The sequence below is a fragment of the Odontesthes bonariensis genome, chromosome 17 (assembly GCF_027942865.1).
Source record: "Odontesthes bonariensis isolate fOdoBon6 chromosome 17, fOdoBon6.hap1, whole genome shotgun sequence".
NCBI lineage: Eukaryota > Metazoa > Chordata > Actinopteri > Atheriniformes > Atherinopsidae > Odontesthes > Odontesthes bonariensis.
In genome coordinates this window covers 1709663-1724744 of record NC_134522.1, presented here as the reverse complement: position 1 = coordinate 1724744, position 15082 = coordinate 1709663, and the positions used below count along the sequence as shown (strand labels likewise).

At 39.7% G+C, this 15082-nt stretch overlaps 1 protein-coding gene across 5 annotated transcripts in view; it reads right to left on the bottom strand.

Moving 5' to 3' along the window:
- Positions 1-251: 251 nt before the first annotated feature.
- Positions 252-15082, bottom strand: part of LOC142366229 (neurexin-3a-like) — a 126014-nt gene continuing 111183 nt past the window's right edge. For 2 of the 5 annotated variants that reach the window (XM_075448055.1, XM_075448057.1), the window contains 2 exons: positions 14326-14416; positions 252-2305 (listed from right to left, as the gene is read on the bottom strand). In XM_075448055.1, the coding sequence (XP_075304170.1) occupies positions 2001-2305; positions 14326-14416 (396 nt within the window). In that variant the 3' untranslated portion in view covers positions 252-2000. Of the gene's footprint in view, positions 2306-2846; positions 2940-6370; positions 6914-14325; positions 14417-15082 lie in introns of those variants that run through there. The other 3 variants (XR_012766752.1, XR_012766753.1, XM_075448056.1) reach the window with 3 other exon arrangements.

Below are 15082 nucleotides of genomic sequence, written 5' to 3'. Positions count from 1 at the left end.
TGAGGAATATAATTAAGATTTTGGGTAAGTTATGACTGGGGATGCAATGCTGTTGAGCCAATATTCAGACTATATGTGGGATATCCTGTTTGTAAAAACTATAATCTCAGTATTGAGTCTTGCACGTAGCCACGTAGCCGGAATCATTTAACTTAATTTAACCAACGACTTCAGCATTATTTCAGAGAAAAAAACAAAGTTTTATTTATTATCAAACTGATGAAAAAAAGTTATGAAAAGTAACAATTGTGACAAAAAAAAAAAGTGATTTCTGAGAAAAGCATCTCCACATCATCAATGACAGATAACGGAAAAAGAAAAATGGGCATTTAAAGTATCATCAAAACGAGATGAAACCGATGATAAAGAGGCGATGCCAATGACTCGAGGTGACCGGTCCCTTTGGACAGTGAACCCCCATCCTTTGCAGCTCTTTGCTTTCCCCGTCTCTCCGTCATAGTTTTAACCTTATTCTCTCTCTCCGACTCGCTATAAAAAGTACAAACAAACAAAAACAAAAAACTGGAGCACCCCAGGCGATGGTAGAGAAGGAAGGGCACCTTGTATTTGTCGGACAACTGCAAGTAGTTAAATATTCATGCAACTTTAGAAACATCTGTGTAGATTTCTAGGCTAACAATACATTTTTTTATTCTTCATGAATATCAATATGATTCTCCACATTCTGGTTAAAGTATTTCTTTGTGTAAATTAACAGATAATAATAATAATAGATTTTTGTCATGAAATCTGTCGATAAATCATATCTTTCAGTCTGTACAATAGAGGTACTAAAAATTACAACTGTCATGGTATATGTACAATTTACTACCTACAAAGTACAACAGATAGCATGTAATAAAATATGTAAACAAATTTCTCTTTTTTTTTGACAGCAGATAGAATTCACAACTTTCGAACATTTTTGATTTATTTCTGTATACACATTTGTTAACAGTGTTGGGAGTACTGCATTTTTGTCTTCTTCCCGACCCCTCCATAGAAAAGAGAATGATAGGCAATGAACCAACAAACACAGTTCTGCAAAGAGATAAAACCACCACTGGCTGTGCACCAAAAACAGACCTTTTCTGTGACACTTCTGAGGGGGGGGGGGCAGTCTGGTCTGATGATGAAGGAACTGTTTCTGCGTCAAACAGGACGTGGTCCAAGCCGAACACTCTATACTGGACTTTTACTGTACTGTACCTTACTGTGGAATTAGGATGGCATGCATTTTACAATCAGGCGCTTCTTCTTACCAAGAGAACTGGCGAATTCTTTCCACAAAGAGAGTCACTGTGTCCGTCAGACAATGAGAATAATTGTGGTGAATTAGATGCCAGAGCAAACAGACGGTATGGGGTCTGCATGTCGGCAAATTTTGCTCACTTGAATTTCTTTTTATACACAGAAATAGTTTTTTCTTTTCTCGTTGTTCTTTTTTTTTCTTTTGCTTTAAGCAAAAAAAAAAACAAGTAAGACACCACACTTATATTATTTATAAACCATAAAAATTTGTAATATTTTTCGATACAAGAGTCCTTTGTACTTTTACAACGATTTGTGTGCCAGACCCCCCCTCTTTCTTTGTTAAGCACTACATGTTGCTTACATGCTGGAAATGTATAAGATTAATGAGCCTTTTGTAACTGACAATTTCACAAAAAAATTGTTTAATGCCAAGGATCACATAGCTCTAAAAGTCACTTCGGAGAATGATGCTGTGAAATATTTCTATACTGACAATGTCTCTGACCAGATAGAAGTGTAAGGTTTTCTAAAGTTGCTATTTAACCTTGTCGTTAAGCTTCTTGCTTAACAGTAAGTGTGCTTTATGTTACAGTACATATCAGTTCAACTACTCAGCACAGTATAGATTTATTCAAGTTCCATGTTTATACCATCATTTGTCATAGCTCCTCACAAGGAAAACCGATGAGAAAAGTTCTCTCAGTGCCTTCTCTCTTGGTTCTCTCGTGTTCACGAAAGTCTCACAGTCACACGTAATACTCCTTGTCCTTGTTTTTCTGTCTCTTGTTGCTGCCTTTCGCGTTCTGCTGCTTGTCCTTCGTGACAGCGCCATTGCTCTGCACAGCTGAGTTGGTAATGTAGTTCCGGCTCTCGTCCACCTGGTAGGAGCCTTCATCCCTGTTCCTGTACTTATACATGGCGTACAGGAGGATGAGGATGCACAGGGCTGCGGCCGCCACTATTCCGATGACCATCCCGGTGGTGCTGCTTGATTCGCGGACCACTTCCGAGGGCCCCGGGACTCGCCTGACGCCTGGCTCTGTGGGGAGTGCTGTGGGTATATTACGGGACATTGGGGAAGGTTATTAATGGGCCCCTCAGCTCGGTGCCGTCTACCTCAAAGGATGTGGGCAATGGAAGCAACACTAGGTCGGGCTGGGGTTTAAACTCGCGGTTACTCGTTTTGCCAGCCGGCTGTACGGCCGGAGAATGGTGGAGGGTTGCGGTGGAGGCAGAGGTGGTAGTGGTGCGGCTCTGGTCGGCGGTTACAGGTATGGTGGTAGTCCTACTGCGTCTGGAGATGGAAGGTTTGTTAGGTCTAAAAGTCCTTGGCACGTTTGCTTTGTAGTCACCATGAAAAGCGTGATGTGGGGAAGGTCTCATTGGTTACCAAGGAGAAGGTTGGGTAAAAATCTTCATCATCATCAGTTGGGGCAGGTAAGACTTGAACGCTTTCCCAGAGCCATACCCCGATATCACCAAGCCATCATCATCACAATCATCGCTGCCTCGATCCGGCAAGCAAGGGACCCCCGCCTCAGTGGCCTTGGACAGGGACTCTTTGGTGGTCTCATTAATGGTGAGGGGTGGGTGGTGGGTTGAGGGAGTGGGAATGAAGGGTGCACGAGGAGCTACAGAGGGGTGCGCTAATGGATCCTCAAGTAATCTGGTGACTAACTCAGCTCCTGGATGTGGAGAAAGACCGGATGTTGTATTAGTAGGAAACACTGAAAGCGTTCCAACTTTATTACACCCGAGCAGACGAACAGGGCATGCAACAACAACAACAACAACAACAACAAAAACAACAACAACAACAACACCACCACCATCACAGCACTGAATGCTAACTCTGAGCTAACTCCATTTCAAAGGCTTGAGAAGGGAGCAGGGAGCCGAACAGAGTCGGTGTGCTTATTAGAGTCATTTATATGATCTCAATATTTTTTAATGAATAAAAGGATTTTTTTTGGCACTAGTTGCCTATATTTGAAATTTTAGCAAAGGGCCCATCCAGCCACCTGATGCTTCATAATGCTTTATTACACCTGATGCTTTTTTTTTTTTATTATTATTTTTTATTTAGTCATTTATTATAATTATTATTAGAATAGAATAGAAGAAAAACACTTTATTCATCCCCCAATGGGGAAATTCAAATTAGTCAAGTAGCTCAACATTTTTCTAAATATTTACAATGATTGTACCAACAACAACAATAATAATATCAATTCCAGTAAAAAATACTACTACTAACTAATAATAACAATAAATGACTAAATAAACAAATAAATATTAATAATAAAACAAAATCAATCAATTATATTATTAGTTAGTAGTAGTATTTTTATTAGAATTGGTATTATTATTGTTGTTGTTAATATACAATCATTGTAAATATTAATAATGTTTTTGAGCTACTTGACTAATTTGAATTTCCCCCATTGGGGGATGAATAAAGTATTTTTCTATTCTATTCTATTAAAACAAACTTTTTATGGAAAGTTTGACGTATTTCTTCTGAAAGCTTACAGATCTGAGACGGCGTACTTATTCGTTGTGTCATAACGCCCTCTGGGATACATATTTGCTGTTCTTTGGCACCGCTGACAGCAGCTTTAGACGCAACTGTCACTCAAAGGTTCCAACATACGAATGAACAAGCAGAAAAAAACCTAACATGGATGCCAGACGGCAGAAATAACTGTCCTGTTTTTATTCATTCAATGTCTTTATTTGCTTGGATTTTACTGTATCTCGTGTCTCAATGGGATCACCTGGATAAATAAAGGTTAATAATCATAATCATAATCATAATCATAATAATAATCCTTCATAGTTTGTCAGTGACTCACTCTTTAACCTGGGACAAAGAAAGAATAACATTTCAATGTCCCTCCCCAACAACTTTGAATTCAAACAAAAACATTTGTACAATTTTGGGATGAATTAAATCTATTTTTCATTCAATTCTTATTTAATTTGAAGTTAAAACACAAGCAGAGCTTAAGCAGAATGCTGGCCACTGCTGTGATAAAGCCACATCTGCTGACCCGTCACACCAAAGTGGGCTTTTTTCGGAGGTGGGCAGCCTGCGTAACCTCGTGTTTACACAAGAAACACGTAAATATAACTGAACCGCTGTGTTTAATCTGAAAAAATGCCAAAAGCTTGGAGCCAACAAACACCAAGTGTGGGGATGCAGTTACCACAAAGTGAGGAGTTTTCCTGGTGTTGGGATGGTAAAACGGGGTTAAGATGCCCACGCTCGATCAGTGAGCGTTCAGGGAATAATTCAGATAAAATTACAAGTAATATCCAAAATATAAAGTGAATGTTGTCGTGTCCAAGCAGCAGATTTCTGCCCCAGTCGGAATTTAAACCGTGTCGTTGCTCTGTGACTCCCTGATCCTCTGAAGCCTCTGAAGTTTTCAGTGGTTGTAGCTCAGAGAGTTCTCAGATGCAGAGCTGAGTCATGAAATGCTACAAAAACTTTGCATTACTTTGAATTATTCAATGCGATCTAATCTTACCTAGAATTGGCACACTTTCAGAATAAATTAGCGCCCAAACAATTAGAATCAGAGTCACAATTCCTTGTGCCCACGAACAAGTTGAGCAGGCCTCCGAACACTGATCTGCACATGTTGTATGTAAACAAACCGGGGCCACATTCGTGTAAGTTCTATGAATGAGGCCCATTCATGCGGTCATAATAACGGTATCACGCATGCTCGCAGATTAATCAGAACGCAGAGAGGCTTTTTCACAGGTCTCCCATTTCTATCGGCTGCTTTCTCCTGGGCGTCGTGCTGGAAAACGTTGGATTTTGTCATGACTGCAGCTCCGTCACCACAGAAAATCTCTAATTTATCAGAAGAACACACTGGAAAAAATCAAAGTCTTACCAAGTATATTTGTCTAATTTCTAATCCAAATATCTCATTACACTTAATATCAGACACAACTGCCTAACAAGTTCTATTTCAGCCAGATATAGGGACTTGTTTGAAGACAATACATCTGGAATATCTTGTTAAATGAAAAAGTCTTGAAAACAAATTGTTTTGAGTCACATTTCATATGAAACAAGCTTTTTCTTTCATTTGAAGAGGTTTTTAAGCTAATTTCAAGATCACTTTTAACTCAAAAGTCCTAAATATCACATCTTATTTCAACAAATGTTGACAAGCCGATTTTCACTAGTTCCATTGGCAGATTTTTTTTGCTTATTTCAAGCAAAAACGTCTTTTATTTGTTTTTTTTTACTTATTTTTGGAGGGGCATTTTTTCCAGTGCATGCTGATGTCACAGGAGTGAACATTCAAAGTGCCGCTCACACTCGGGCACAAACGTGTCCACTTCTACAGATCATGCACATTCCACATCACTCAGTACAACATGTCATGTAACATACAACTAACCACAGACATCTCCATTCAGGATCGAACACAGACTTTTTATTCCGCTAAAGTTTGATCAAAGATGCAGTTTGAAAGCTTCAGAACTAATCAGATCAGATTTTTTATGCATTGCTTATGTTCTGCAGGTAGTACGGTGCAATAAAAGGGACAAATCTAAGACTACACTGGAAAAAATCTAAATCTTACCAAGTATATTTGTCTAATTTCTAGTCCAAATATCTCATTACACTTAATATAAGACACAACTGCCTAACAAGTTCTATTTCAGCCAGATATAGGGACTTGTTTTAATACAATACATCTGGAATATCTTGTTAAGTGAAAAAGTCTTGAAAACAAATTGTTTTGAGTCATATTTCATATGAAACAAGCTTTTTTTTTTTACATTTGAAGAGGTTTTTAAGCTAATTTCAAGATCACTTTTATCTCAAAAGTCCTAAATATCACATTTTATTTCAAGAAATCTTGACAAGCCGATTTTCACTAGTTCCATTGGCAGATTTTTTTGCTTATTTCAAGCAAAAACGTCTTTTATTTGTTGTTTTTCTTACTTATTTTTGGAGGGGCATTTTTTTTCCAGTGCAGCTTCATTATCCTCAGAAATCTCTTTAAATGTTCTCATTTTACAAACTGCATCTTTAAAAACCAGTTAAACAGGGAAGAGAAAAACATAGAGTGTGTCGTCAACTTACATCGACAAATTGCCCGCATGATTTAGGCAAGAGGAAAAGAATTTAGAAAGGAAAAGCTGTGTAAGAATGTTGGATAGCCACTCGGTACCGTTACAGATCATTTTATCCACTGTAGCTTGTGTTGTTAAATCTTTAAAACATGACGGTACAGGGAGGCAACAGCACATACATCCACACCACATAACAGAAAAAGAAACACCATAATTCTGTTTTTTATGTTTTGCTTTTTTCCTGCTAAATAATTTTGTCTTTTCTTTACAAAAAAAATTGCGTTTCTTCATCTTTTCGTTGCGAGAGACTTTCTGTGGTACCTAAAATCTATTCATGTTACAGTTTTTTTGCTTAATTTGTTCTTTAGTGTAGAATGGATGGATGACTTTATAGTTCAGTATTTCTAAAGACGAGGGAGGAGGAGGTGAAGAAGGGGTGGGACCTATGAACATACTACGGAGGAGATGAGGGTGATGAGGGTGACAGTGTAAGTCAGTTGCCATGTCCATGTAAAGGCAGTACGAAGCGGTCGGGCGGCATTAGAGCTTTTGGCTGTAAGGAAGGGATGGGGATATACAAACAATGAGCAATATACATGCCCATCTACAGAAAAAAACAGAACTCTAACACTGACATGTCTTACAAACCCTAAACTGCAACTTCTTAGCCATGCAATTCATTTTTTACAGTCAAAATTATTATTTAGCAAAATCGTTTTTAGTCAAAAAGAGGTTTAAAAAGTATTAAAATCGTCACGTGAGAAGTGGATGTGGAACTGCTTCACCTGCTAATTTGTGGGCTTTTTGCATGTAAATATAAATGTATTTTATTTCTACAGCCCTTTACAGACAATCCGTATGGTGTAACCAAAGTGCTTTACAGCAGCTAATAAATAAAGAGAAGAAGAAGTAAAAACAAATAAAAACAATAAAAGAACAGTGAAAGCCATAAAATACAACAAAATCAAATAAGATAAAAGTGTCATCATACTACTGGATATTAAACGCAATCCTAAATAAGTAGGTCCAGGTCAGAAATAAGTATAATAATAATAAATAAATAAATAATAATAATAATACGGTGTACCAAAGTGCTTTACAGCAGGTAATAAATAAAGAGAAGAATAAATAAAAACAATAAAAGAACAGTGAAAGCAATAAAATACAACAAAATCAAATAAGATAAAATAAGAAAAAAGTGTCATCATACTAAAAGCAATCCTAAATAAGTAGGTTTTTAGCCTAGATTTGGGTTTTTTAACTTTTTTTTACGCTCAGTTTTTGCCAGGAGAGCGCACGCCGCTGGAAGCTAAACACACAAGCTAGTCGCTGAAGGAGTTCCAAATCCAAAGAAAAGTCAAATTATATGAAAGGTATTTATTTCACACTCTGATTTAGATCTTATCTGATAAGAGAGAGAGGAAAAAAAAAAAAAACATACTCCAAAAAAACAAAAACATAATCAGAACCAAACTGCCAGCAGGCAGCCGGATTAAAAAAGAATATATGACCAGTTTGAGCTATCAAATGAAAAATGTTAAGATGAAAGAACAAAGCCATTTAAAATTTTTTTTGCACACACTACAACCAGATGCACACAATAGAAAACAGACACCGCTGAGAGAGGCTGTGGTGTTAGTCTTTAAACGTGAACCGGCCGTGCAGTCTGGGTGTACATCAGAGGGAGACGGTACTGGCTGAGGATGGGTTATTACCGTTATCGTTTGGTTTGGTTTAGTCGTACTGCAGGATGTTTGATGCATGCTCAAAGTAAGTTGCATTTAGGGAAAGTAGAAAAGAAACAAACACAGCAAACTAGGGGGGGGGGGGGCGCAGGTAGGGCTGACCGACGTCAGGAGGGAAAAGTGGGCGGACGCTGTGTCCCAATCCCATAAAACAAACAGCGACGGCGTGTTCTGGGATGATGCAACAGCTTCTGTGTTTGGAATTCATTTCCCCCCATGAATCATTTATCCGCCACACACGCGCTAAAGTGCATCAGATTCAGTTTGTCGTACGTCATTGGGACACAGCTTCACGCTAACTGATAGCAGGGAAGATGAACAAAAATGAAAAACTACAAAAATGATGTTGCACTTATCGTGAAAATGTGAGTTATTCAGAGTTAGTGGGATACTGAGGATCAGAGCTGATATCCTTTGCATTACAAAGACTGTAAAGACTGGAGCTAAAAAGGTCAAAAATTATTAAAAAAGCATCAGAAAAGGTGGAGAAATAGTTGGTGACTTTGCCTTTTTCAAACAGAGTTGATGCATACGAGGGGGTGGAACTGGTTCGGATTTAAACCCGACAGAACACATCCTGGTTCACTGAAAACGGCCAAAACTCACCGACATGATCAAGAGAATTTCCTTTGCTATCCAACATCTGCAGACAGCTGTGGCAACTTTTTTATGTTCGTCACACGGTTCAAGAGTCAGTTCATACACAAGGACACACACTGTTAGCATGTTAGCTGATGCTAATGCTAATGCTGTGTCTGTTCACATGCATCCTCCCACACAAAGACACACACTGTTAGCGTGTTAGCTGATGCTAATGCTAATGCTGTGTCTGTTCACATGCATCCTCTCACACAAAGACACACACTGTTAGCGTGTTAGCTGATGCTAATGCTGTGTCTGTTCACATGCATCCTCTCACACAAGGACACACACTGTTAGCGTGTTAGCTAATGCTAATGCTGTGTCTGTTCACATGCATCCTCCCACACAAGGACACACACTGTTAGCATGTTAGCTGATGATACTGCTGTGTCTGTTCACATGCATCCTCCCACACAAGGACACACACTGTTAGCATGTTAGCTGATGATACTGCTGTGTCTGTTCACATGCATCCTCTCACACAAAGACACACACTGTTAGCGTGTTAGCTGATGCTAATGCTGTGTCTGTTCACATGCATCCTCCCACACAAAGACACACACTGTTAGCATGTTAGCTGATGATACTGCTGTGTCTGTTCACATGCATCCTCCCACACAAAGACACACACTGTTAGCATGTTAGCTGATGATACTGCTGTGTCTGTTCACATGCAGCCTCTCACACAAAGACACACACTGTTAGCGTGTTAGCTGATGCTAATGCTGTGTCTGTTCACATGCATCCTCTCACACATGGACACACACTGTTAGCGTGTTAGCTGATGCTAATGCTGTGTCTGTTCACATGCATCCTCTCACACAAAGACACACACTGTTAGCATGTTAGCTGATGATACTGCTGTGTCTGTTCACATGCATCCTCTCACACAAGGACACACACTGTTAGCGTGTTAGCTGATGCTAATGCTGTGTCTGTTCACATGCATCCTCCCACACAAAGACACACACTGTTAGCATGTTAGCTGATGATACTGCTGTGTCTGTTCACATGCATCCTCTCACACAAGGACACACACTGTTAGAGTGTTAGCTGATGCTAATGCTGTGTCTGTTCACATGCATCCTCTCACACAAAGGCACACACTGTTAGCGTGTTAGCTGATGCTAATGCTGTGTCTGTTCACATGCATCCTGTCACACAAGGACACACACTGTTAGCATGTTAGCTGATGCTAATGCCGTGTCTGTTCACATGCATCCTCTCACACAAAGACACACACTGTTAGCGTGTTAGCTGATGCTAATGCTGTGTCTGTTCACATGCATCCTCTCACACAAGAACACTGTTAGCATGTTAGCTGATGCTAATGCTGTGTCTGTGGCTTTTAGCTGTTTCCATCCCCACTTATGTGCATCAACTCTGCTGAAAAGGCAAATTCTCCTTCAAATAGGAACCAAAGGAAAAGATGCAGACATCATGTTCAAAGGTGTTCAATTCTGCAGATAAAAAATGTACAGTCAGAAACTCTCATGGCCGCAGATGTTATACTGCGGAGGATCGGTTCTTAAGGTGGAAGGAACCTTTAGTTTGGATGCTCGGCTGCACCTCCACCTCTCAGAGGTCATGTATGAAGGTGTTTTATGATAAAAACAGGAAGGATATCAGCTTCAAACCTGCAGGTGCTCTGAGAAATGACTCAGTATGCTGTCTACATGTTTGTTGTCCCATGTAGGTAAAAACAATCAGAGGAATTTCATAAGATGGCACATGTCTGACTATTCTACACTCATATGAAAACAAACAGAGGCTGATGGTTACAGGAAGCTTTGAATTATGTCTTAATATATAATATTTAAACATCTATAAACTGTCGAACCTCATCAACTATTCAAAACTGGTCTTTGAAATTATGTAAAACTCTGAGCAGGTTTATAAACCGGGTTTATGTTCTTTATCATAATCCTTTATTTTCTTTATTTCATCTCAAATCTTATTGTTATCTATATTTCCACATTTTAAAGCTGATGATTCTGAAAATATTTCCTCCAGACTTAACAGCACAGTTTTAATAAGGTGTTTAATAAGGTCTTTATTAAGTTGTTAAATAAGGTGTTTAATAAGATGTTTAATAAGGTAATAAGGTGTTTAATAAGTTGTTTAACAAGGTGTTTAATAAGGTAATAAAGTGTTTAACAAGGTAATAAAGTGTTTAATAAGTTGTTTAACAAGGTGTTTAATAAGGTACTGAAGGCTGAACTGCTGATTTGTGTGAGCGTAACTGGGAATTATTGGGAAAGATTGCTGTCATCATTCATGGGTATATTTGATCTAATCTTAAACACATGTAAGTATTGAAACTTTGCGATTTTTTTCTCGCTTTTTGAATCCTTCTGCTGCCACTAAATAATCTAAGAGTCTATTTTAAGGTGCCATCTTGTGAAATAACCTGAAAGGAATCGAGGACAGAAGGATTTACAACAGAGAACAGAATCACTTGATAACTTCTCCAGATAAACCAGACGGCCACAGGGACAAAATAAAGACGATGTGTGGTGAAAACAGAGGATTTGATGACGCTACGACCGCAAAAAAATGGCTGAACTACTTAAATGCAGACAAAACAACCAAGTGGAAAGCAGGGGGGTAAATGGGGATACGAAAGCGTGCAAAGAAATGATAAAAGCATCCGTGATGAAGAACAAATGATAGAACTTTTCATGCCATCTACAAAACATTGGAGTGTAATACAGCCTTTGGGTGGAAGTCTGTAGAAGGTCAGCGACTGAGAGGGCGGAGCGTTCAACACAGCTTCCGCCCTTTGTTACAAACTATCTGTGTTCAGGATGGATAGATGAACAGTAGATGGCATGAAAATGTTGGGTTTTTTAGCTTTGAAAAAGGAAAAAACTTCTGGGTACCAAGCTTGGTGGAACCCAGAACATGGATGGGAACAGTTTTCACCCACCGGGACACCATGCCACACACGATGAGGTCAAAACACAAGGAGTGCAATCTGGAACGATTGGGCGAACCGATGGGGATGATTTCTCTGTGAGGAAATTAAAGGAGCCATGGCATGAAATTTTCACTTTTTAAGGTTGTTTAACATTAATATGAGTTCTCCTAGCCTGCCTGCGGTCCCCCAGTGGCTAAAAATGACGATAGACCTAAACCAGGGATGGGCAACTGGCGGCCCATCCCATTAAAAAAAAAAAAAAAAAAAAAATGTTTTAATTATGGCCCTCCAATGATAGTGCTGAAAAAATGTTGGCCCTCTTTATCATGGAAGTTGCCCATCCCTGACCTAAACCATGCCCTGGAAATGATTCTCTCTGGTAATGTGACCATGCAGATGGCCTGATCGGGAAAGCCGCCTCTTATGACATGGAGGTTATTTCCCCCCAGAGCCCATATATGGCTATGCCCAAACTGCCTTTCCCCGCCCACAGCTCTTTGGCCAGCTCATTGCTCTGTACATGGATGTAAAAAATCTGTTTAGAGCTCCTGCATCAGAACCTCTAAAGAGCCAGTGGACAGATTTAGTTTTTTCTGGGAAAGTGACGACAGAACCGAAGAGATTTGTGTGTGCGCCAAATATTTCACCGACGAATGTTTCCAGAACTTGGGCCAATACCGAGCTGGCCTTGCCGAACGTCTGAAAATGAACCCTGGATCAGTACCAACTCTCTTTGGCCCAACTACAGACCTCGGACAAGTAAGTAATTTAACGTTCTGTAATTGTGTTGCTTTCCTGTATGTACAGTATAGTTACATAGCTCATTACCACAAGAAAGTGGCTGTATCGCTAGCTATGCAGCTAATAGCATCAACTGGGCTGTTGGAGGTGTTTGCATGCCCATGAGATGGTTAGCTCGCTCATTTTAGACCAAAACCCCCTACTTCAAGCTTCCTGAAGAAGAATGAATCCACAAATTCAGTGCATTTCATCAGGATAATGATTCATTCATGGTTCCAGAGTCAAAACGGTCAGTCTGTCTGTGTCGTTAGCTCTGCGGCTAATAGCTCAGTCACTGTCGCTAATGTAACAGTAAACAGCATGAGGTATGCAAGTCGACACCTCATTTACAGTAACGCAAGTGTTGTGTACTTATTTGTTGTTTTGATAGCCGTCCTGCTGTTGGTGTTATGGCGCGCACGATATCTGCCTTTCCCCTGATTGAAATGACTAGCGTAGCTACATGCATCTTTGCAAACAGAGCAATCTTTGCCCCGCCTTTCTCCTCCTAATTTGCATTTAAAGCTGCAGACCCTAAACAGCTCATTCTGAGGATCCTAAGGAAAGCTCATTTTTGGGACTGGCTGTAATTCTGCACCAAGGCAGAATTTTGGGGAAAAAACCTCAGATACAGTATTAGGGGACCACCAAAGCCTATAAAAATATATAAAAGCCTCCATTTATTTTCATGCCATGGCACCTTTAAGAAAAAGACAAAACAATGGTAAACAGCATCGACTTCTCAAAAGAGCAAATAAATAATCAAATGAATCCAAACATGCAGCCGTCAAAGTGATGTTAGGGTTAGAATGGTGTGAATTTCTGTGTAAACACATGATTGGATGACTGGGGCCCTGTCTTTGTCTTTCTTCACAAATCCCCATTGATCTCAGGCTACACGGCACCGTTTGAAACCCATTTTACACGACAGTGTTTCACATTTTATTTGAAAAGATTCGGGAATGACCTTCAAGAGAGCAGATCGGCATAAAACTGATGCTATTCACAGCCAGATGTTTTACTTTCAAGCCACTGGATTTGATTTCTGGGTGAATATCAGCATTTAGACGGGTTTTACTGTTAAAGAACTAAAAATAATCATCGTACATCTTAGAGATAGAGATGATTTAGCCCCATCATGAGAACACGACTGCTCGCTGATCCCTTTAAAAAAACAGTTTCCAAATTGAGGAGATTCCCGAATCCTTTCAAAATGATTTTCTGAAGTTGTCTTTTAGATTTTTTTTTTTTAGTATTTGGATACAAAAAAAGACAGAATAACGAGTACACCTAAAAGCAAAAGTATGACCCAAACAAGGAAAAACCTGTACACAGAAATTCAATGATATCTGTTCTCTATCACATGTACCAAAGCAAGCCTCCTAACGTGGAAGAACCAAACACAGATGACAACCAAAGATACTTAGATGGAATCTGAAGACAACATTTATTTTAGCTGAAAAACAAATAAAGAAACAGTTTGTAACTGAAAGTCAGGAGCGGTGAGTGGCAACAGCGATGATCCCAAACACGATGCAGCATCAGTGCAGAGAACATGGTTAAGCATCATACAGATTTGGCATGAATTAGCTCTTATTGTTCCTCCCAGCTGCCAACATTTGTATGCTTCTTCTAACCATGTTACCCACCATGAAAGACCCCATGTGCAAGTGTAGCTCATCATATCGTTCCCACTCTGATGTTTCACACCGATGAACAGCTTGAATAGGTTTCAGTTTGGGTTCACACACAGCAACTGCACTGGGTGTTTTACGAGGTTACACTTTGTCTAACCATGGGGTGGGATGCTTTAAGGATGCCCCGATCCTCGGTGCAGATGGGTGAAAGCACAGAGAAAGCAAGCAAATGCAAACTAACCTAGCCCACCTGCTTGGATCGTTTCACACTCCTCCAGGTCTTCGTCGTCGCTCGAACACTCCGCAGAGGACACGATGTCGTCTGCCGCGTGCTTCAGGGGCAGAATGTCGGCCATGACAGGTGGCATCCACGCCGAAGGTCAAGCAGAAACAGAAACACACACAGATCAGACGTAGAGGATGAGTTAGAACATAAAGATCTGACAACACAAAGATCTGACAACACAAAGATCTGACAACACAAAGATCTGGCAACACAAAGATCTGACAACACAAAGATCTGGCAACACAAAGATCTGACAACACAAAGATCTGACCACACAAAGATCTGACCACACAAAGATCTGACCACACAAAGATCTGACAACACAAAGATCTGACAACACAAAGATCTGACCACACAAAGATCTGACAACACAAAGATCTGACAACACAAAGATCTGACCACACAAAGATCTGACAACATAAAGATCTGACAACACAAAGATCTGATAACACAAAGATCTGACAACATAAAGATCTGACAACACAAAGATCTGACAACACAAAGATCTGACCACACAAAGATCTGACAACACAAAGATCTGACAACACAAAGATCTGACGACACAAAGATCTGACAACACAAAGATCTGGCAACACAAAGATCTGACAACACAAAGATCTGACAACACAAAGATCTGAGAACATAAAGATCTGACAACACAAAGATCTGACAACACAAAGATCTGACAACACAAAGATCTGACAACATAAAG